The 25,466-nt window shown below is 35.4% G+C and overlaps 1 protein-coding gene across 3 annotated transcripts in view; it reads right to left on the bottom strand.

The window, feature by feature from the left end:
• Window positions 1-25,466, bottom strand: part of RPS6KA3 (ribosomal protein S6 kinase A3) — a 111,272-nt gene that overhangs the window by 27,890 nt on the left and 57,916 nt on the right. For all 3 annotated transcript variants that reach the window (XM_060086281.1, XM_060086282.1, XM_060086279.1), the window contains 7 exons: window positions 21,340-21,421; window positions 13,810-13,890; window positions 12,973-13,052; window positions 12,281-12,387; window positions 8,018-8,055; window positions 7,640-7,782; window positions 7,362-7,432 (listed from right to left, as the gene is read on the bottom strand). In XM_060086281.1, coding sequence (XP_059942264.1) covers window positions 7,362-7,432; window positions 7,640-7,782; window positions 8,018-8,055; window positions 12,281-12,387; window positions 12,973-13,052; window positions 13,810-13,890; window positions 21,340-21,421 — 602 coding nt within the window. The remainder of the gene's footprint in view (window positions 1-7,361; window positions 7,433-7,639; window positions 7,783-8,017; window positions 8,056-12,280; window positions 12,388-12,972; window positions 13,053-13,809; window positions 13,891-21,339; window positions 21,422-25,466) is intronic.

Raw genomic sequence — 25,466 nt, 5'->3', positions numbered from 1 at the left:
ATTCCGTTTATTTATTTATCTATCTATCTATTATATTATTTATTTGGTTGCACCGGGTCTTAATTGCAGCACGTGGGCTCTTTAGTTGCTGCTCCAGGGCTCCTTAGTTGCGGCTCACAAGCTCCTTAGTTGTGGCTCGCCGGCTGCTTAGTTGCAGCACACGAACTCTTAGTTGCGGCATGCTTGTGAGACCTAGTTCCCTGACCAGGGACTGAACCCAGGCCCCCTGCATTGGGAGCGTGGAGTCCTATCCACTGCACCACCAGGGAAGTCCCAATAGTTCATTCATGCTTATTGCTAAGTAGTATTCCATGACAAGGATATTCCACAGATTATCCATTTATCTGTTGAGGGACATTTGGACTGTGTCCAGTTTGGGGCTATTACGAATAAAACTGCTATGAACATTTGGGTCTAGGTTTTTGTGTGAACACAGAATGTTAGCTCCAAATCTTCTAATGAACTTTTTCATCTTTCAGAATTTTGTAAAAAGCACTACTGTAAAACTAAGATCATCTGAGTCTTAGTTCTGGGTCTGTTACGAAGAACTTTGTGACCTTGGGAAAGCCAATCCCCCTGAGCCTGTTACCAGTTCTTCATGAGCAAGGGGATTGGATGTTAGATTAATGGCTGCCAAACTGTAGACTTGGAACCCTTTCTCAACAGGAATTTAAGAAATCCAACATTTAAAACATTTAAAAGAACATGTGCTTCATACACCTATTTTTCCCCCCCATTCCCTTTAATAGCCCTCCAGGGAAGAGGAGCTGGTGGGAAAGGGGTCTGTGGAACATCTAAGATGTCTGTGGCACACAGTCTGAAAACCACTGGCCTGGATGAGCTTGAAGGTCTGTTTCAGTTCTAATATATAATTTTACTCTTTTTCTCAACCTACAAATTAAGGAAACCAATGATCCTGTAAGTATGAAAATAATAACAGAGCTGGAGAAAATGGCTAGCAGAGAAAATTCTATTTCAGAAATAGATCCATTTATTATTCAGTGAGTTGTTATTGAAGCTACTATGTGCTAGACACTGCTTAGGATACGGAGATAAAGACAGCCCCCCCCAAAATCAGTGGGGAAGACAGATATAGATAACGCTAGTACATTAAGAGACAAATTCAGAAGGACACATGTAAAGAGTGCTAAGGGAACAGTAGGGGATATCTATTTTAACATGGGAAATTGTAAAAGGCCTTAAATGCAATTTAAAGGTTGAGAATCTATTCGTTTGGCCAGTGTCCCCCAATATTTTATTAAATACTATTAATTTCTCTAGACACTTAGCAACAACAAAAAAATAGTTCATGATCCAGGGAGTTTGTGGAATGCTATCTATTATACCCCTTGTTAGAGACATAAAATAAAATACGTTGCATATAAAAGGCCGATAAATTTAGAGTAATGAAATCAGTATTTTTCTAAACATTTGTTTTTAGCACCTCTTCTTCAGAGAATACCTATTAACATCTTGTAGAATTAGTGTTCTGTTAAACAACAGAAACGAGGGGAAACACTGCCGTATTTGGTAACAGGAATATAGCAGAGGTCTTTAAACAGTGGACTAACAGACTAGATTTATTTTCAAGAAGGGAACTCCAAGGGAAGTATAGAATGATCGAGTGGGAAGCGGTGGTAGGCAGTGGGCAATCTACTTAGAAGCTTGGCCCTATAGGGTGGGTAGGAGATCACCATGGGTAGGAGATCTGAGAACTGTAAGCAGTGCAATGCAGAGGAAATGTTGGGACAGTGAAATATTTTTGAGAGTGAATTTGGTGAATACCTTTGTATGCAAGAGAGGAAGAAATCAAGAATGATTTCTAGGTTTCTGGCTTAGGAGATAGGGTACATGGAAATGCCGTTAATTGGGAATACAAGAAGAGGAACAGAACAGCGAACAAAGATAAATTTCGTTTAAAAATGTTAAGTCACGCATGTCATATGTTCTGTGAGAAACATGCAGGTGAGTAAATGGAAACAAAGGTCTGGTGCCTGGTAAATTAAGGTAAGAAACGGTGATTTGGGAGTAATTAAAATGTTCAATAGTTATTGGAAAGACTGATGTCAATCAGGAAAGTGAGTCCAGGCGGGGAGAAAAGCATATCAGAGATGGAACACTGGGTAATGAGAACATTTAAAAGGTGGTCAGAAAAAGAACAATTTGGGCATTAAAAATAATGAATGCAATTGGCTGAATCACACTGATTATTAAATCCCATGACTTCGTTATAGTGAAAAAGGAAAAGGAAATGTCAAAACTAACATAAAAACCCAACTCATTGGACATCACCCCCACTGGGGCTCATCTTGTTTGAGCCTTATTTCAAGGTAACTAAATAGCCCTAGTTGATGAGGAAAAGCTCATTGTTTTGGAAAATAACAGCTAATAAGTGAAGGAATAACAGTAATAGAAAATACACAATTTAAAATCTCTAATAAAATAACTGTTTCAAGTAGTGATTATCAGTGGATGAAACTATTAGATGAAAGCCTGACAGGGAACTTTACAATGGAGGGATCAGCTGTAACCATGGGAATTCATCACTTAAAGTGGGGCAACATGGTGCTGTAGCCTCCTGATGTGATGCAATACAGTGCAAAAGCATGAGCTATGAAATAATGTTGCCAAAAAAGTTTAACCAAAAACAGGATAAAGTAACAAGTGAAAAAATATCACAAGGAGAATAAAAAAACTTCACACTCCTGGGAAAAGACTAATTATTATGTAACCATGGTAACAAGAGAGGAGCCAGAACCATTCAGTTGATCAAAGACAACTTGCCTAGGTGAACAGAGTTTTTGTTTTTTTGTTTTTGCAAACCAACGAATCAGTAACTGCTCTTCATCTGTGAAAATTAGCCAAATAAGAATGAACTGACGCCAATAACCACACCTGAGTGCCAAGAGTCCCACCCAAGTAACCACACTTACAGATAATGTCAATTCATTTTAGGCCCTGAAAACCTGCAAATTCTTGAACTCCACCCTTCCCCAAAACCCTATATAAGAACAGTGGTCTACTCTGCTTGGAGAGATTCTACTGGACCAGCACCGCTTTCCCTACTATAGTAAGCAATACAATCACCTTTATGCTTTTTGTTTCAGATATTAAGAAGTGGTCTCATCTTTTAACAAGATAAATTCAGAAAGTGAAATTCTCTAAAAGTGACATGGTTTCTACAAGTAAATGGCAGGGGAACAACAGGGGTACACTGTTCTAGATGAACAGAAGCTGAAGAAATACAACCAAAAGATATGTGCAGACTTGATTTGGGATACAGTTTTGGAGAAAACCTGAAAAATCTGGTTAAGGATTGGGATTAGATGACTATTACCAGTTTACATAAGAAAATATCCATACATTTTAGCAATGCAAACTGCAGTAGGTGAGAAATGACATGTCTGGAATGCTTAAACTATTTCAGTAAAGAAGAAAAAAAGAAAGGAGGAATAGACAAAGCAAATGTGGCAAAATCTTTATGACTGTTGAATGTGGGTGATTGGTATACGTATGTTCACTGTATTATTCTATTTTTGCGAATTTACCCTTGAAATTTTTCATAATTAAAAAGAGAAAAGCAGGCAGAGAAGGAATGGTCGAGCAAAAGAGACCAAAAGAGGAATGGTTAGAGACGTGGGAGAAGCAGATGAAAGTCGGAAAAATGAAGGGGGGAGGGGGTGGCCAGCAGTGTCAAATACTCCTCAGAGACCTTCCTTAAATGTCTCATCTAACATGATTCCTGCCCCTGCCCCTTCCCTCACACTTCAAGAGTACCCTGGTTTATTATCCCCACTGCTCCTATTACTATGGGAAATTATTATATTTATTTGTTTAAATATTAATTCCTTGTCTCCCCCACTAGAATGCAAGCTTAGTGAGACCACAGAAGATCTTGTCAGTCTTGTTCACATTGCATCCTAAGTACATATAGAAAGACCTCAATCATCTGTTGAATGAACTGCGTGAACAAATCATACAAAGAGTCACCTTTCTGACAATCTGCCACTAGTTTAAGCAACCAGGAAATTACTGATGACCATAGTGAGAGAAGTTTCAATGGAGCGGTAGAAATGAAGGACAAACAGGCTATGGGATAAAAGCAGCCAAAAAAAAGTAACAGAAAGCACAGACCACTCTTTAAAGAGGCTTTGTGTTGAAAGAATGCAGGAAGATGCTGCAGAAACTTGAAAGATAGGCCAAGTCAAAGAAATGGTTTGTTTTTCTCAACACTAAAGTGTGTGTATTAGCTGAAAGGAAGGGGCCAGAGTAGATGGAGTGAAGGTTCACTGAGCATTTATTTGTATAGCAAATATTTTTCAATGTTTTTTATTGTGAAGAATAACATAAAGTGCAAAAAACAAAACCAAACCTCCCAAACCCAAAACCAAAGTACACAGCTCCATGACTGACCACAAAGTGAACAGTCATCTGGCCAAGAAATATAACATTGCCAGAACCCCTCATCCAATGTAACTACTTTCCTTATTTTGCCGCAGGCTTCTGCCATCTAAACAGGGACCCTAAAAACTATGCTTTAGTTTGTCTGCTTTTAAAACTTTATAAATAGGATCACCTATGTAGTATTCATTCTTTTGTGTCTGAATTACTTTTGCTCAACATTCTTGTGAGATTTACCCAAGTCATTGTATGTAACTGTGGTTTGTTCATTTTCTTTGCTGTATAGCACACTACACCCATGGGCAAAAGGCTTCAGCCTATTTTTCTATGGCTTTTGAGCTACAAATGGTTTTTACATTTTAAAAGTGTTAGAAGCAAATAATAAACAATACAAATATGTGACAGAGACTGTGTGTGGCTTACAAAATCTAAAATATTTATAGTCAACCCCTGCTATATTCCATTGTATGAATATACCACAATTTGTTAGTCCATTCTTCCGTTAACAATCTAGTTTCTACCTTTTGGCTATTATAAATAATGCTGCTATAAATATCTGGGTACTTGTTTCTTGATATGCAAGTACCTTGATGCATAAAAACTGGGTGCATGCCTAGGAATAGGATTACTGGATGAGGTTATACATGTATTTGACTTTAGAAGAAATGCCAAAAACTACTTTCCAAAGAGGTTATATGAGTATTTACATTCCTTCCAGCCATGTATGAAAGCTGCCACTGCTCCACAGCCCGTTAGCACTTGGTATTGTCAGTTTTTGTACCCTTAGCTACTCTGGTGGGTATGTAGTTGTAGCTTGCTGTGGTTTTTGTTTTTTTTTTTTTTTTTTTGCGGTATGCGGGCCTCTCACCATTGTGGCCTCTCCCGTTAAGGAGCACAGGCTCCGGACGCGCAGGCTCAGCGACCATGGCCCATGGGCCCAGCTGCTCCGCAGCATGTGGGATCCTCCCGGACTGGGGCACGAACCCATGTCCCCTGCATCGGCAGGCGGATTCCCAACCACTGCACCACCAGGGAAGCCCTCGCTGTGGTTTTAATTTGCATTTTCTGATTAATGAGGGCAAGCATCTTTTAATAAGCTTTTTGGCCATAGGATATCCTCTTTTGTGAAGTCCCTACGTCTCCTCATGTTTCTACTGGGCTGTCTTTTTCTTATTGATTGACTGGAGTCCTTGACATATTCTGGAAACAAGTCCTTTGTTGGTTATATGTTATAAATTTCTTCTATTTTTTCAATGGAATATTTTGATGAGAAGTTATTAATTTTAATGTAGTAATAATTTATCAATCTTTTCCTTTATGGCTCATGCTTTTTGTGTTGAAAGACTACTTTTTCTACACCAAGGTCATGAAGATTCCTCCTATATTCTCTTCTAGAATCTTTCTCCCCTTTTCCCATATATATGTAAAAAAAATACATATATATATATATATTTGTAATATACTTGGAAATGATTTGTGTATGGTGTGAGGTAGTTGTTTTATCTTTTTCTGTATGAATACCATTTTTTTCCAGCATGATTTACTAAAAAAGAGTGCTATTTCCCTACTGCTCTGCAATTTCCAATGGTTGTAAATTAAGTGTCCATATATGTATAGGTCTGCTACTAGCCTCTCTAGTCCATTGCACAAGTCTATTTTCTATACTTGTTTTAATGCCATACTGTCCTAATTATAGTTATAGCAAGGCTTGATACTTGGTAAAGCAAGTCCTCCTATCTTGATATTCTTCAGGAGTGTTTTAGCTATTCTTGGTCTTTTGTATTATCATATAAGAATCAATTTATTAAGTTCCACACAAAAATATTATTAGGATTTAAATATGATTTGCATTGAAACTACAGTTATGCTGTCCAATATGGTAGCCACTAGTCACATACAGCCACTGAGCACTTGAAATGTGGCTAGCCCAAACTGTAAGTGTAAAACCTGCAGTGAGTTTCAAATAAAAAAAAATAATGTATCATATCTCGATCATTTTTTAATGCTGATCACACGTTGAAATGATAATATCTTGGATATACTGGGTTAATAAAATATATTACAATTAATTTTAGTTGTTTCTTTTTACTTTTTTAATGTTGCTACTAGAAAATTTTAAATTATGTATGGGTTCACATTATATTTTTTTTATTGGATAACACACATCCTTTATAACACTTGGGTCTGTCATAATGTGAATATGGTACAACCTTCCAAGTTACTTTGGTCTTTTAAAATTTCCTAACATTTTCTAAGTTCTCTGCATAGAGTTCTTGATTAACTTCTGCTAGATTTATCCCTAGGTTTGATTTTTGTTTTACTATTGTAAACAGTATCTTTTTAAAAAAAATTCCATTTTCTGTTGCTAGTATACAGACATGAAATAGATTTTATTTACTGACCCTTTATCCAGCAACTTTGCCAAGCTCTCATTAATTCCAAGGATTTATATGAAGATTTGGATTTTCTACGGACACAATCATGTTAACTAAATAATGACAATTTTTTTTGGCCGCACCATGGGGCTTGCGGGATCTTAGTTCCCTGACCAAGGATCAAACCCAGGCCCCTGGCAGTGGAAGCGTGGAGTCCTAACCACTGGACCACCAGGGAATTCCCAATAATGACAATTTTATTTCTTCTTTTTAAACCTTAAACTGCACTTCTTTTGGATGCCTTACTGTACTTGCTAGTACCTCCAGGACAATGTAAACAGAAGTAGAATAATGGGCATCTTTTTCATATTCCAAATCTCAAAGGTAAAGCTTTCAATAGTAACATGAAGATAATTATGAGTATTCTAGATCTATGGGGTTTGCTCATATTTAAACCACATAATATTGATGTCATAATATCAATGAATTTCTTAGTTATTTCTTATACTATAGCTCACACTCTAAAAATCTCTGAAGCATTTATTTTTAAATCTCATCAAAACACATCCACTAGGGAGTACTTACTTAAGAATCATAGTCATTGTTTCTTTTCGATCTTTTCCTTGGAAAGGTAGTGTACCAGTGAGCATCTCAAACTATAAAAAGGCAAAATAATCAGAGGTATTAGTCAGTAGGTATAAAATCTCAAGGTTAGAAGATAAAAAAGCATCATCTTAATTACAACCACATCTTCTAAAATTGCTATATAATAAAACAAGTGATTTATATTTCTATTATATTCACTAGTGAACTTCAAAAAAACAAAAAAAGAAAAAGAAAAAGAAAAACACCCCAAACCTTACCATTAACACACCGAAAGACCACCAGTCCGCACTCTGAGTATGACCTCGACGATTAACTACTTCTGGAGCCATGTATTCCACAGTTCCACAAAAAGAATATGCTTTCTTTTCATGGTCAATAGACTCTTTACTTAGGCCAAAATCTGTCAAAATAAATATCAAGTTCATAAATATTCTACAATAATTTGCACACGTAAAGTTTAAACTTTGAGTTCCAAAGTTTACATTAATAGTTCCAATATTTACATTAATTATTTAAAAATTCTAATTCAGGTTTTTAACACAATGTGTTACTTAATATTTATACCATGATCAACCTTAAAGGAAATTAATTATATAGAGTAGGAGAGACTACTTTAACAAAATGAGGATTTTCACCTGTTAACTTGATGTGACCTTCTTCATCAAGAAGTATGCTGAAAGAAAACAAAGTCAGAAAATCTTTTCAAACCATTGAAGAGAGATTTTTCGAAGCTAAAACTGAAATTACTTTTTTAAGTATCAGATCATCACATTCATTCCAAAATATTGCTTTAGACTCTGAATAAAAAGGCGAAGGTAAAGGAGGAGAAAAATTATTTTTTTGGACACACATATATAACGAATCCCAAAGGCAAAGCCTTATAACTTGTATTAATGATCCAGGGACACTTGAGAACTATGAGGAAAGGAACCAAAACCTATATTCTAAGTTGCTCTTAGTGCCTTTCTGCAGAGGTGGCCTAACTAAACTCCCTAGTGCTTGCACCACAGACAGAGGTCTGGATAGTTAAGTCAGAAGTGTCAGAGCTGTCATTTTAAAGGCGTCTGACTCAATCATTCTTTACTAGCTTCTTTTCTTTTTCTTTTTTTTTTTTGGCTGTGCTGCGCAGTTTGCGGGATCTTAGTTCCCCAACCAGGGACTGAACCCAGGCCCCAGCAGTGAAAGCCACGAGTCCTAACCACTGGACCGCCAGGGAATTCCCTCCTAGCTTTTTTTCTGACACAACTTATACAATCCTCTTCTCAACACACCTTCCTCATACTCCTTGTTCTTTGACCCATCACTACATTGTATATATTATCCAGTGTTTTCTCTCTTTTTCAGTAAACTGAGAGCTCCTTGAGACTTTGACCTTATTCATCTTGTAGCTCACTGTTTGGCAGAGCACAGATAAATAAGAAATGTATATTGCATGAATGGGGCCAGTCTACAAAGGGCTGATAGAGCATTCCAAAGAGTCTGGATTTCTTCTTAAGGGCAATGAAGATCATAAAAGGTTTACATGCATGGAAGGTAAAGATAATCAGATCTGCAATTTTAGAAAACAATTTAAAAGGAAAAATAAAGAATATTTAGTGTGCTCTTAGGTATGACTTATGATAAAGAACAACAACTGTAGAAGACACTCAAGTTTCTGGCTTTAGCAGATACTTGAGTGGAGAGTAAGGTCGTTAATTAAGGAGCTATAGAAAGGAGTAAGTACTAAGCTGTTAAGCCAGTTACTGCATTTCTGGATGGGTATTTTAGTATACTGACTTGAAAGGTCAAGTAATAAGGTCAACTATTTCACTCATATTCAAAACTATTCCATAATATAGGCATTTCCTTACTTTTAATACATTTAATTCCTTTTAATTCCTTACTTTATTTCCTTACTTTTAATTCTTTTAATTAACTAAAAAATGTGCAAGCCAAATTTTGTTCTAATAAAATTCTACTATGTCAAAAATACTACCAACCTTCCTATATCATCGGTTCAACTATGATTACAATAATGTTTACCAGTGAGGGTAATTCAGTAGGGACACAGTGTTCAAGTCTCTTTCACTACAAGGGACTTGTTATGAAAAAAATACTGATCTTGATTATGCTTGACTAGAAAGCAGACCAACACATTTAGGGAATATAAAGGGAATTATTAGGTATGGTGGGAATCATCCTCCCTTCTGTCTAATCAATACCTGGAAGACAGTTCTAAAAACAAAACAAAACAAACCTCAAATCATTCTTGGCAATTTTGAAAAAATTAAAAAAGAAAATATGGCTCAAAGGGCATTACTTATACTTCCTATAGCGAGTGCATTCTAAGATAACCATGCCCGTCCTTTATCTTTGAAAGAAAAAGTCAACTGTATTACTCTCAATAAGCAAAGTTCCCTTTCAATTATTAATAATTATTTTTAGCCATATTTATTGTAACAGAGTTCTAGTTTAAAAGGATCTGGAAAACCCCTTATAGTGCATAAAACAATTGGTCTAAAAATTTAAATTTCTCCTAAGCTCTACATGATGATATCACTTAGATCATTTAACAATTAAATGTTATTTCAGTTTAATAGTGTAGTCTAGACATTTAAGAAAAATCTCACTATAAGCAATCTTGCCCACATTAGATCTTATTTGATCTTTGAGACAGGATCCATGCTTTATATATAATTTTATAACCAACATTAATACAATGGTCTACAATAAATACATTCAATTAAATGATATAAAACACGAACACATTTTTATTATGAATGTTTAATCTTATGTTCACAGTAATTTTTTTCTTCTAAGGACTATATGCTTGAATATTCATTCTCACTAGGAATTATATTTTATGTTGTGATAGTTAGAAATCGGGAAAATGATGAGAAAAACTCAGTCATTATCTGGGGAATAAAATCAGAACCGTATGAAACTTATCTGAAAACAAAATACCTGAAAAACAAACGTAAAATATGAAAGTATAACAATTTCTAAATGATCATTTAACAGGATTCCAAAGGAGTATTTCCTTTGTTTCCTACTGTAATATATAATTTAAATTTTGCATATAACATTTAAATGTAAGTAATATCCAAATTCTTGATAAAGATGATAGTTACACAACTCTGTGAATATACTAAAAACCATCAACTTGTATACTTTATTTTTAATAGCTGGATATTTAATATATCATATAGGTCCAAAGATCAGGACACAAAGATTTATGTACAGTATTTATTTAATAAAGTTTAAAACAAATGAAACCTATATTGTTTAAGAATGCATACTTAGGTGGTAGAACTATTTTTTTTTAATTAAAAAATTTTTTTTAGTATAATTAAAGGTTACTTTCCATTTATAGTTCTTCCCAAATATTGGCTATATTCCCTGTGTTGTACAGTACATCCTTGAGCTTATCTTACACCCAATACTTTGTACCTTACCGCTTCCCCACCTCTATATTCCCGCCCCACCCCCCAGCAGCTACTAATTTTGTTTTTTTATGGCTGAGAAATATTCCATTGTATATTTATAACACATCTTTATCCATTCATCTGTTGGTGGACAGCTGGGTTGCTTCCATATCTTGGCAATTGTAAATAATGCTGCTATGAACATTGGAGTATGTGGACTATATCTCAAAAAAGCTATTTAAAAAAATTCTTGATAGAACAAGGCTCTTGTTTATATCCTTAAAAAAGAGAAAAGAAAACCTTTCTTTCTCAAAGTGGTAGATAGTAAACACCAACAAATTAAAACACAGAAGTGTGTACAATTTAAATAATATTAGTTTTTTGATAACCACTACTATAAAAGTAAAGGGAAATTTGCTTAACTCTCATTAAAAATTTGAAATCATGTGGAGAAGAAAATTTTCAATAAATGGTATTTGGAGGAAACAATTAGCTCCATGCCATCCCTCACACCAAAAAGTTTCTAGATGGAGTTACAAGTAAAAAAAAAAGAAACCATAAAATTAGAAGAAAAAAATCTTATCATGAGAATTGGAAAAGCCCTTTGAAGAATAAAAGTCACAGAAAAAAATCACAAAAGAAAAGACTGGTAGATCTGAGAGAAAAATAATTGTGTAGGTTAAAATAACACAGAATTAAAAGATAGGGACTTCCCTGGTGGCGCAGTGGTTAAGAATCCGCCTGCCAATGCAGGGGACATGGGTTCGATCCCTGGTACAGGAAGATCCCACATGCCGCGAAGCAACTAAGTCCATGTGCCACAACTACTGAGCCTGCGCTGTAGAGCCTGTGAGCCACAACTACTGAGCCTGAGTGCCACAACTACTGAAGCCCACACACCTAGAGCCTGTGCTCCACAACAAAGACAAGCCACTGCGATGAGAAGCCCGCACACCGCAACGAAGAGTAGCTCCCATTTGCCACAACTAGGGAAAGCCTGCGTGCAGCAACAAAGACCCAACACGGCCTATTACATACACACATACATATATAAATAATAAAATAAAAAGATAAAAGATAAAATTTAAAGATAAACTAGAAAAGTGTATTTGCAACATATGTCAAACAGTTAAATTCTTAATTTGTATAGAAAGGTCTCTTACAAATCAATGGGAAAAAAACAACACTCCAAAAGAAAAATGAGCAAAGGCCATGAACAGAAAAATCACACAAAAATACAACTGCCAATAAACCTATGAACATAGATTTCCACTTCATTAAAAATCAAAGAATGCAAATAAAAACAAGGTAATGTTAACAGATACTTTGATTAACAGATATTTAAAAGTATGAGAACATAAAGGGTTAGCAGAAATATGAAGCATAGGCATTCTAATCCAATGTTTGTGGTAGTTCTATGAAATAATATTATTTTGTATTACCCCCTAAATAATTATATTACATTGTATTCAACTTAGCAGCATGATTCCTTACTTTTCTGGTTTTAAGTCTCTATAGATTATTCCCAGGCTATGTAGATGGTCTAAAGCAAGCGCAAGTTCAGCCAAGTAGAATTTGACATCTTCTTCTGTGAACATGACCTAAAATAAAATAATAATTTTTCTGTCTTTATTTTCTTTTTGCATTTACTATTTTTTTAAAAGTTCCATCCTACAGTTTAAATATCAAAAAATTATAAATATGCTAATTACACAATTCACTTATGAAAGAAATTTGCAAAAATGACTGAATCAGTCAACTAATGACTTACTAAATGCTAAATATGCACTGTGGGGAAAATAATTTTACATTTTGTTAAGTAACAACTATATTCAGATTGTGCCATTGTTACTCCATCACAGTAACGTCTTAGAAATGAAAAATGATCTTTACAATGCAGGCTGAATTTCCACGACTGATTGTTTAAGGATATCTTGTTGTTATATTATTGCTTCTGAAAAAACTATAACTAAAAGAAGCAGGGCAAAAGACAGTTTATCAATTTAAAATCTACTTTCCGAATAAATTCAGAAGTTAGGAAAATAACTCTTTTTGGCTCTGATTCATCAATGTAAGAATCTTGTGCCGCTTGACAAAATACGACAAGCATAATATTGAAATATAACAAAGCTTTAGTTGAAAAAGGATGCGTATAAATAGATTTAAAACAGAGATTAATTATATACCTCTTTGGATAAGCGTGTAAACAAATCTCCTCCCCTGAGAAAGTCCAATATAAGATACAACTTCCCTTCAGTTTGAAAAGCTGAATGAAGAAACGAAAATTTCCATTTAATTCATAGTTTAATTTGGGGGGGCTTACATTAGGTCAACTCATTCACAAATGAATACTATTTTAGCAAATTAATGACTACATCATAGATCTAAACTGATTTTTATTTAGAAGTTAACCAATGATTCCTCTTAGTTTCCACGTAGAAATATTAAATGCAGTGTTTCTTATTATGGAACCATTAAAACATTTGCTAGATTTTATTCAGGCAACAGTCTCTCAGGAATACAATAGTTCTAGAACATGCGGTCAATAAGAAAAACTCCCAACAGAAAAGACTTACTTAACCATGAAACAAAATACAAAATACCATGTCACTTAACTACAAAAAAAGGTGGATTGGTTAGCTTTAATTACACAGAATAAGAACATCAGGATGTCGATATTAGGGATCTTTCTTGCTTGTAAGTTAGGCTAACACATATAGACTATAAAATACTGGTACATTATTATTAATTATTATAATTTAAAAATGATTATTATTACCTGTTCCTATGGCTATCACTCAGAAACTATAATGTTTAAAAGAAACACGAAGCTAAATGCAATAAAAGCTTCTAAAATTTATCTAAGAAGTAATGGTTTAATTTTCATGACTTTACTATATATATCTACTAGACATATACAAATATACACAAATAAATATTTATATACATTAGTATATCTGAATGCACTCAGGGAGTAGGAGAATGAGGTAAAGGGATGAGATGGGAGGTTGTTTATAACTTACCATAATGCAACTTGACAATAAAAGGATGGTTAACTTCTACCAAGATATCACGCTCCATTTTTGTCCGAACACGGTCTCGAACTATAAAATATTACACATATGGCTATATTGTAATAGCTTCCAGAGACAATTTTTAAAAGAAAATCTCTTTGGTGACTATTTTAAATAAAATTTTGCTTATATGTATAAAAGTGTGAATTCACATATAAATAAAATTACTTATATGTATAAATAAAACTATTCATTACTCTTGAATTTTCAAAATTAATAACTATTTTTTACTAAATTATGTCACCAGAAGAAATTGTATATATTTATAAAATCTGTGCTTTACATTAAAAAAATACAGAGAACATATTAGATGTTGGCTTTAACATCAGATTTCCAAGTATTTTGATCAAAGTTATGAAAAATAGCCAAAAAAGGAGCAACTTTTTAAAAACAAGGCATTCCAATGAAATGTTAAAACACACACAAAAAATGAAATAGATTTTAACACTTCTCCCTACCAACCTTATCAACTCAATTCAACAAACATTCATTAAGCATCTAAAATATGGGGCAGACATGGCGAAGGACCGATACACCCCAAAAGGTGTATTTTGAGGGAGGCAGGAGAGGAGAGATACTGAGAGGAAGTACTGTGGTGCAGCTGAAAGAGCAAAGGCTTTTTGGAGTTAGAAAAATCTGGATTCGGATCTGTGTCATCTTGAGCAAGTTACTTATTTAAACTCTCTGTGCCTCTATTACACCTCTCATCTATAAAATGGGGATAACACCACTGTATCTTTCGGGGCTATGTGACCATTTGAGATAAGGTTTGTACATCGAGAGCCTCGCATATAAGAGGTATTCAATTAAATAGTAGTTATAGCACCATGAATATGATAAAGGGATAAAATGATGTATTACCACCAATAAGCAGTACAAGAATTCAGAAAAGGGAAAGATCAGTTTTACTTGTATAGGAAGGCTAGAGCAAAGAGGTGGGGTTAGGGACTTTTAGAGTGGAATTTATACGGGCAAGAAGGACTGGATGGAGAGAAGAAAAGTCCAGGTATCGAGTACCAGTGCAAGCAAGGACATGAAGGCACGCATGATGAGCAAGAAGGAACCTAATCAGTGTGGAAACTGGGGGGGTGGGGGTGGGACTGGGGGGTGGGAGGGGTGGTGAAGTAGGAAGGATCCAGATTCATGACAATTTGGAATGCTAGGATGAATTTACATTTGACCCAGTAGGCAAAGATCTCTTTTACCAACCAAATATTTCCTGAGCAAACTCTACATGCCAGGCACTGTGAGATACAAATAAAATAATCTTTAAGAAGCTAATAATCTGGTGGGAATGACAGACAAGTAAACTGATGATTAATCATCTGATAAGTACTCTGTTGGTAGCTCAATGGATTTAAGAGGTGAGAATGATCATTCATTAAAGTTTTTTTTTCTGTTGCATAATAAGGATAAATCACACATAACTTCTATTTTTCAGGCCAGAAAGACTGAATGGTTCTGCCAAAGGTTAAACAGAAAGAATGGAAAGAGCGTCTTTTTTGGAGGGGTGGGGGGGGCGGGAGCAGACAGAATGATGAGTTTTCTTGTCAATTTAAGGTGACCACTGATATCTAAAACTCAGAACTAAGCCCTCTGGGAAAAATAAACAAATAAACTTAAAAAAATTCTACGTTTCCCATTCTACCAGTTTTCCACTCCAACTGGGAGATTTTGGTGCCAGTGACTGAAAATAGGCAAAACAGGAAAAGGAATCAATTGCTCTTGATATCAACGCAGCTGTCTTTTTATTCACTTGTTTTGTGGGTGTATCAAATTCAGGATCAATCTCTGATTTTGTGATCTTGTCCTATCACTACAACTCTGGTGCCTTATGTCCAACAGGCCCTTTCTATTATTTGTGTGAATGAGGTTCATCACCTAGGCCTGCTGACAATTCTGGTCTAGTCTAGCCCAAAACTGCCCTTTTTTCCATCGCTACCCATACAATCTTGGATTATGTTCCTATTACCTTAAAGCTAGATTCCAAATTTCTACCTCTTTAAATACTTATACAAAGCTTATTTAATAAGCAGCAAAAATATCCATCAGTATATTTACTGTATATCCCTCTTCTATTATTGTACCACTATGAAAAGAACAATTACTTGGGAGTCAAGAGCTATAGTTTAGTGGCCATGCTAATAACTAGATGAGTTACCTTGGTCAAATCCTTTCATTGCTCAGGGGCTTCCTGCTTCCTTCTCTATAAAATGAGAGGCTAGAACCAGATGCTTTTCTTTCTATTATGATTACCTTGTGAGATAGTTTCCTTATATGCAACACTGATGAGACCTTGTTTAGTTCAAAACGAACAGTAAGATTCACTCACTAAAGAATTCGTTCCTTCTGTCTGAGATAGAACTGTGTAATATAGTTCTAATCTGGTTTCTTTTGTTTGTTTGTTTGTTTGTTTGTTTGTTGCGGTACGCGGGCCTCTCACTGTTGTGGCCTCTCCCGTTGTGGAGCACAGGCTCCGGATGCGCAGGCTCAGCGGCCATGGCTCACGGGTCCAGCTGCTCTGCAGCATGTGGGATCTTCCCGGACCGGGGCACGAACCCGTGTCCCCTGCATCGGCAGGCAGACTCTCAACCACGGCGCCACCAGGGAAGCCCTAATCTGGTTTCTTTTATGTATATAAAGACCTAGTGACAAATATAAATCATCCTACAATCAGGAATTTTGATTAGGATATTAGTGGTTCTGAAGAAGGCATGTTTTACATTGGTTAAACTCTAAACCCCTGAAATAGAATTTGTTAATACTGACTCATGTTGGCAAAGCAACTACATTCTGCTGAAATAATTTTTATTACATACTAGTTATTACATTTTAAATTCTACTTGACTTGAACATGAGAGTGAATAAGAAGAAATGCTGTTTATGTTTCTAGAATTATGTATTAAGAAAATGCTTTAAGCAATAGTTTACAAAACTTTTTAGGCCCACAGACTACTTTATTAGGACAAAAGTCCCCAAAAACTCAACCTAACACTTTTGACTTCTTTTTGACCCCATTTATTATATTAATAGAAACTTTAAAATGGAAAGAGACTTCTGGTTAAACATGGATGTTTTACTTTCTACTTTCTTCTAAAACCCTATTGAAATTACAATAATGGAAAAATTATGCATAAACTCACAAGGACAGAAAAGAGAAGCAGTAGCAGAAGGTGACTAAGTGGTAACTCACACAGCAGATCAGAGAAAGCTAAAATCTAAGCTGAAAGAAAGGAGGTCAATGAGAAATAAGCAAATTCTTGCCATAGAACCCCTTCTAATCAGCTTTTTGGTACCGCACTTTTTTTTTCTTTAAAAAAAAATTTATTTTATTGAAGTATATTTGATTTACAATGTTGTGTTAATTTCTGATGTACAGCAAAGTGATTCACTTATATATATACATATACATATACATATATATATATATGGATATAGGTACCTCACTCCTAAATGAGGAAAAGATAGCAAAGAATTCCCAGGAATTTAAGGAAAGACTCTAAACATGAAAAATAGCTATCAAAATAAGTAGAAAAATATAGACCTTATATAGATCCTGATTCAAACAAATTGCAAAAAGAAAAATGAATTATAACAATAGGGACAACTGGAAACTTGAGCACTGATCAGATATCTGTATATTAATTTTTCAGGTATAATCATAGAATTATATTATTTCAAGAGCCTTTATCTTTTAGAGATACATACTAAACTATGTATGGAAGAAATTATACAATGTCTGGGATTTGCTTCAAAATATCAAAAGAGGGGAAGGGACAGAACACAGATAAAAAAAGATTGATTACGAGTTGATAAATGTTGAAGGAAAAAGAAGAGTATATGGGGCTTCTCTATATTTTCTGTTTCTTTCTGTAGATGTTTGACACTTTCTATAATAAAAAGTTTTAAAAAATGGAATATTTCGAGAACAAGGAAAATCTTGGAAATTAAAAATAATGGTAGAAACAAGAATAGAAGGGTTGGAAGATAGATGATAAAATTTCCTAGGAAACGAGAAAAAAAGGACAAAAATGGAAAATAGGATGAAAAAAAATAAAAATTAAGCAACGACCCAGGAGGTTCAAAATATCCAAAGAGTAGCAGTTATAAAATGGAGAAGAAATGACAAAATACTTTCCCAGAACTGAAGAAATGAGTTTCTAGATTGAAAGAGACCACCCCATATCTGGTATGATGAATTTTAAAAATCCACACTAAAGAAATACCATTATACAAATTTCAGAACACCAGGGATAAAGAGTAGCTTGATTCTAAAGACTTCTAAGGAGGAAAAGCAGCTTATACACAAAGGACTGGGAACCATAACGGTAATAAATTTCATAATTGCAACACAGGAAACTGGAAGACAATGGAAACAATGCCTTCAAATATCTGAGGGAAAATTATTTCTGATCTAGAATTTTACATCCAGTCAAATTATAAATTAAGTGAGGGGCAGAATAAAGGCATTTTCAGACATGTAGTTACAAAAAATTTACCATCCATTCAGCCTTTCTAAAGTAGCTACTAGAAGATGTGTTTCAGCAAAACTAGAAACTAAACTGAGAAAAAGGTAGGTACAGAATTTAGGAAAAGAGATTTAATACAGCAAAGATGTGAAGGATATGTGACTTCAGTACCGGAACAATTTGTATAAAGCATTATGAAAACATTACTAGGAGGACATGAAAAGGGAAACTGTGTGTAAGAGAACTAAATCCTAATCTTCCATGGTAGGAAGTCAAAAGATTATGTCTCCAAATGAAAACAATCAAAGAATTACAATATAAGAATATTAAATGTGGAGGTAAAAGGCAGAAGCAGCAGCTAAAGAGATGGAAGTCATTGTCTCTGGGGGTCAAGAACTGGGATAGGGAGAAGGGTAGGAAAAGCACTGCTATTTTATAAGGCTCTATACACATTATTACTTTGATAAAAATAAAAATAAAATTTAAGAACACACCAGCAGTCTATAATTCCAATACGTCAAGTAGCTTCACTCTTCTATGGTCTCTTATATCGCTAACATCTACATAATTTTACATACTTGTGGTAGCCAAATTCGTTATAATGTCCACTTACAAATTTTTATTACATTCATTTTTGTGATTATATTTGAAATATTTCATTTAAATAATATTCTATTAAGTGGTATACCATACTTTTCTAAACATTCAATATTTATAAGATTTCTAAATTCTCGATATTGTAAATAATGTTGCAATGAAAATTTTCAAGTACACAAAATCCTTTTTTGAGATTATTTGCTTAGGTTACTTTAGCAGCAATAATGGCTCGTTGTACTTATTGCAAAACCCCTTTCTAACTTATGTTGCCATTATATGAAATAACTCATTATTTTATATGCAGTTATCAGAAAACTGGGACATTTCCCCAAATGTTATTTATTTTATCCCCTTGCACAAAATGGATTAACTCATGGATTCTTTATTCAGTGGGTTGTAATCGATCACTGTCATTAATTATTGCAATGTTTAAACTGTCCTAGATTTGGCCAGTAGGAGCCTTTTAATAAATTCCTTATATATTAATATTTTGTAATATTTGAGGCAAATAATTTCCAGATTTCCTATTTATACTATTTTTCATTGTATAAAAAGTCAAAATTTTTTGTACTGTCAATTTGTTTGTAATTTGTGCTTTGCTCAATATCTCTTCACAAGTTTCCTAGGATGTGTTAAGTTGTAAAATTCAGTTAGATTGTTTATTATGGTATATGGTTTAAGAGAAGACTCTAGTTTTTTTGCAACTTGTTCATGAGTATTTCAAACAAAATTTAAAAAATCAGTATTTAATTTCCCATTGTTCTGGACACCTGCTTTGTCATACAGCACAGCACTTAATATTTTTGTAATAAATATATGAAACTTTAATATATAATACTTTTTCTTTTTTTTTTTTTTTTTTTTTTCTTTTTGCGGTATGCGGGCCTCTCACTGTTGTGGCCTCTCCCGTTGCGGAGCACAGGCTCCGGATGCGCAGGCCCAGCGGCCATGGCTCACGGGCCCAGCCGCTCCGCGGCATATGGGATCCTCCCAGACCGGGGCACGAACCCGTATCCCCTGCATCGGCAGGCGGACTCTTAACCACTGCGCCACCAGGGAGGCCCTATAATACTTTTGTACTGTTTTGTTCCACTGGTTTATATGCCTGTATTATTTTCCCCCCAAACACAATGAATTATTACTGCTTTTAATAAGCCTTAAACCTAATAAAACTTCTGCCTTTCGCATTCTTCTTTTTTAGAATACTCTTTGAGGCGTATGTTTTCAAGTAAAATTTTCAATATTTCAAGGAAAATGCAACAGGAATCTTGAGGATATGGAGCTAACTGGATGACGAGAGGAATACTAGGAGTCTTAACAGCCTTCTCTAAAAGGAACTGGGCATGTATTTCCTTTCCCAATATCTTTTAGGTTTCTCAGAGTCCATAGTTTCCTTTACATATACTATGCACAATACAAATCCTGTTATATACATGAAAAAAACTACTTTTGTTGCTTTTGTAAATGAACTCTCTTAAATAAGTTCCATCTATGCAGCTTAATAACATGGAATTCATGAGTATAAACTTATACAAGTAGTGATGTAGAGTAGGGCACTGAGGATATAATTTAATTTCCTGGCCCTAGCAAGAATCAAGTAAGTAGTATGCCAGGGGGTGGAGACTGGATAGGAAAGAAAATACATTCAGGAAGGGAGCAAGAGAACAGAAGCAAAGGATGGTGTTTATAGAGGAAGGTGAAATTTCTTGAAACGATGATAATATCCAGTGCGAGTTACTAATTGGGAAAAATAACATCAGAAATAATAAGTGATCATCACAGATATTCCTTCCATAATATTTTAAAACCTTTAGAAAATACAGGTACGTTGAAGAGGAAAAAAAAGAGATGTCAGGAATCAACACACAAAATAATTAGAGGTTATGTGGTAAAATAACTGATACTACTTTAAAAAAGGAAGATCTAAGTATTTAAAAATCTATGTACAATTTTTTCTAAGTGACTGTTTACCTATAAGAGCCAAATCTGACATTAGATTTTTCAAAATCAGAGGCTTAGAATAAAAACTTATTTGGAGACCAGAAGTCAATACGATAAAGTCCTTGGAATAAAAGCTATTTTGCATCATAAATCAGTAAGTTTTCAAAACATTAAAATAATAACATGAACTTGAAGATGCATCAAACCTAGTTTTAAAATTCTAAACTTCTACTTGCCTAAAGCCCAAGAAGAATTTATAATACTTCTTTTAAAGCATGGCAACTCCCATTCTCACTAGTCATATGATTCCTAGCCTCGTAGGAAAAATCCACTAAAAGAAAGTCTAAATTTAAAGACAGTAACGGGAACAGATTCTGAATTTAAGTAACTGGCCTAGGAGTCACATGAGACCTATTCAGATTTTTCAGTTTGCTCATACTACGCGAACACTACAAATAGCAGTAGCACTTACCTTTCAATGTGGCCTTCTTCAATACTTTCATGGCATAAAGCTGTCTAGCATCAGAGCCTGAGATTTTTTTGACTAAGAAAACCTGTATTTAAGTAAGAGAAAATAAGTCTTACAAAGTATCATAAACTATACTATTGCTAAAATAAGACCCCCTACTGTAATACAGCTTATTATTAGAAAGATTCTGATACATTAACTATTTTCCTTAAAATATTACCAATTATAAATACAGTGAGTTGTAAACACTGGTTATAACTTTGTGTGTCAATTTAAGTAAATACATTTTTTGTTGTTGTTTACCAATTCCCAAAGACCATGTAACATGTAAGACAGAAACAAAAATCTTTAAACCATGAAGCAATTAGAGAAAAGTCTAACATGTTTAAAGTATAACACAGGTGGTGATTGCTCTGCTTCTAACAAAACAAAAATTCTGATTCCATAAAAATTGTTATACAGAAGTTCCCCTTGACCACAATTTTCTGTTGATTCAATTCTGTTGACGAATAGTCTTCTTTATGTATGAAAACTCCACAATTTCTCATTGCTGGGCAGAACAATTTATTTTTATTTTTTAATTGAAGTATATAGATGATTTACAATGCTGTGTTAGTTTCTGGTGTACAGCAAAGTGGTTCAGTTATATATATAAATATATATATATTCTTTTTCATTATGGTTTATTATAGGATACTGAATATAGTTCCCTATACAGTAGGACCTTGTTGTTTATCTATTTTATATACAGCAGTTTGTATCTGCTAATCCCAAACTCCTAATCTATCCCTCCTTCATCCTCTTTCCCCTTTCGTAACCACAAGTCTGTTCTCTATCTCTGAGTCTGTTTCTGTTTCGTAGGTATGTTGATTTGTGTCATATTTTAGATTCCACATACAAGTGATATCATAAGGTATTTGTCTTTCTGACTTCACTCAGTGTGACAATCTCTAGGTCCATCCATGTTGCTGCAAATGGCATTATTTTATTCTTTTTTATGGCTGAGTAGTATTCCATTGTATATATGCACCATACCTTCTTTATCCATTCATCTCTTTTTTTTTTTTTTTTTTTTTTTTTCTTTTTGCGGTATGCGGGCCTCTCACTGCTGTGGCCTTTCCCGTTGCGGAGCACAGGCTCCGGATGCGCAGGCCCAGCGGCCATGGCCCACGGGCCCAGCCGCTCCGCGGCATATGGGATCCTCCCAGACCGGGGCACGAACCCGTATCCCCTGCATCGGCAGGCGGACTCTTAACCACTGCGCCACCAGGGAGGCCCTATCCATTCATCTCTTAATGGACATTTTGGTTGCTTCCATGTCTTGGCTATTGTAAATAGTGTTATGAACACTGGGGTGCATGCATCTTTGTGAATTAGAGTTTTCTCCAGATATATGCCCAGGAGTGAGATTGCTGGATCATATGGCAACTCTATTTTTAGTTTTTTAAGGAACCTCCATACTGTTTTCCATAGTGGCTACACCAAATTACATTCCCACCAATAGTGTAGGAGGGTTCCCTTTTCTCCACACCCTCTCCAGCATTTGTTATTTGTAGGCTATTTAATGATGGTCATTCTGACTGGTGAGAGGTGATACCTCATTGTAGTTTTGATTTGGGCAAAGCAATTTAAAACACTTATATTGAAGAAATTTACTCACAACTGTTTAATGTAAATTAAGTCAGAACCCTGCCTCCTCATCTTTTAAAAATCAAATATACACATATACCTAAATATTAAGAATACAATTCCCAGGGGAATTCCCTGGCGGTCCAGTGGTGGGACGCTACTGCACTTCCACTGCAGGAGGGGTGCGGGTTCGATCCCTGGTTGGGGAACTAAGACCCTGCAGGCAGTGCGGTGTGGCAAAAACAAACAAACAAACAAACAAAACCAAGCAATCCCCAGGTATGTTACTGAGTATCTTGATTTTCCAAATATTTTTGGCTATTTTCAAAATATAGTGTGGGATTTATGCAAAATGAATAAAGTCTGCTCTAAATAACTCACGGTCATGCTATAACTTGTCTAATACAATACAAAACTATCAATAAATCCCCTCTACTCATTTGGACTATTAGTTTCCTGATCTGATTCCAGCAAACCTTTACACAGACTTGCTAAATGGACCTGAATTTCAACTTTTTTTCTCCTACCCATTCTTTCCTAGCAGTGCTACTGAGCTGCCACAGATGGTAAGAAGAGACTCAATTACAATCAAGAATTAACTCTAGGGGCAGCTCTCTATTACCTGCATTAGCACACTAGGCTATTCGCACAAAATAAAAAAATGATTCATTCAACTGATTCTAGGGCAAGGCAGAGTTCCTCACTTTGAGAAACTGTGCCAAAGACAGTGGTCAGTGACCTCAAGTCCAGTGAAAACTGCCACAATGTGCACAGAAACCCTGATGCAGGGTGTGTTTCTCTCCCCAAATTACACCCATTGTCCCCCTTCACCGTGGCCTATAGTGAAACTTCCTTTTAGCCAGTTAGCAGTGAGCCAACCTAGGGAGCGAAAAGTGTATTCTCAATCAGGGTTGTTCCTAAGATGGAATGATGTTTAAAAATTAAAGGCAATCAGAGATTATGAATATTTTTGAACTGAAATAAATTCTAACTAGGTGGGGATAATTAGGATTTATCTGATATTTATTATTCATTCTTAAGATCCCTAATCAAGCTTCTTCGTACTATTCTACAAGAAAAATTCTCCTCATGGGTTCAAACTTTCTTCGCCCTACTTTGAAAGTACCCTCTTGATACTTTTCAGCACATCTTAGTTTTTGCAAAGGACCTTCACAAGCATTTATAATGCACCATCACGATAATTTTGGGAGGCAGTCCTACTAAGCAATGCCTATTTTATAGCTAGGGCTTTGAGGTGTCACAGTGGAGGTACTGGGATAAGAATCGGGCCAGCCACCCAGTTCTGTGCTTCTGCTCAGGGCACTCAATCTGTTGCCTCTGGCTGGTCACCAGTCAAGCGCAGCAGGAGCAGCAGCAGTCCCAGATGCCATCAGATCTTCCCCCACCAGCATTTCTGACTTTTTGAATCCCTCATGAAGCTATTCTAGGCTGTGACAGGTCATCCCTGTTTCCTTGGCTGAGACTGGCTTTTGAGGATGAGTAAGAAAGGAGACGCCCTATTTTTAATGTTTGCTATTTATAGTAAGGTATTTAAGTTACTTTTAAAGAAATAAAGGGAGAAGCATGCTAACTCCTGGAAACTTCAATATTATGTTCCCTGAAAATATAATGTGTAGAAATAAATCCAACTATTTTGGTTTATCCATAATAAATTGCATGATAATACAATCTCATAGCAGATATTATGTGCTTGGCCTTATATCATTTAATTCTTACTACTACCCTATGAGGGCAGGACTATTATTTACTCATTACTTCTTTCTAGAACATATATTAGGTACCATGCTACTGGTTCCATACTGAGACATGGTTCAAGGCATTCATGGCCCCTGCACTCATGGAACATATAGTCTAGTGGGGGAGACAGCCAATAAACAAATAATTACACAAACAAAAAAACTGCAGTTGTGGTTAGTGCTGTGAAGATGAGGTATGTAATGTTCTGAGAGGGTAAAAATAGATGAATACGACCTAGGTCAGGATGGCTGGGAAGACTTCTTTGAGATCCTAAGCTTGAGAGGAGCCAACCAGAGGAGGAAGGGATGGGGGTGGAGCAGTGTTTTTCAGGCAGAGGGAACAGCATGTGCAAAAGGCTTCTGCTTATGGATTAAAAAAGAAGGCCAATGTGGCCAGAACACAGGCAGTGAAAAGTATATAAAGTGATGTTGATGAAGTAGCTAGGGGGCAGACTGAGGGGCTCCTCAGCCATCTTAAGAATTTGTCTTTCTCCTAAAAGCAAAGGGAGGCCTCTAAAGGGTTAAGTGGATGGAGTGTAAGACTAGCTCTTGTTGGCTGTCATGTATTGATAAACAATGGCTTGAGGCAAAAATAAATTTGGGAAGCCCAAGGTAGGAGCCTCCTTCAATAGGCCAGGGAGAAATGGTGGTGGCACAGACTGGAGAAGTGGCAGGGAGAAGGAGAGAACAGGCATGATTTGAGAAATCTTCACTAAATCAGCAGAACTTGTGAACGGATCAGAT

The sequence above is a fragment of the Mesoplodon densirostris genome, chromosome X (genome assembly GCF_025265405.1).
Source record: "Mesoplodon densirostris isolate mMesDen1 chromosome X, mMesDen1 primary haplotype, whole genome shotgun sequence".
Lineage (NCBI taxonomy): Eukaryota > Metazoa > Chordata > Mammalia > Artiodactyla > Ziphiidae > Mesoplodon > Mesoplodon densirostris.
This window is presented reverse-complemented; position numbering and strand designations above follow the sequence as displayed.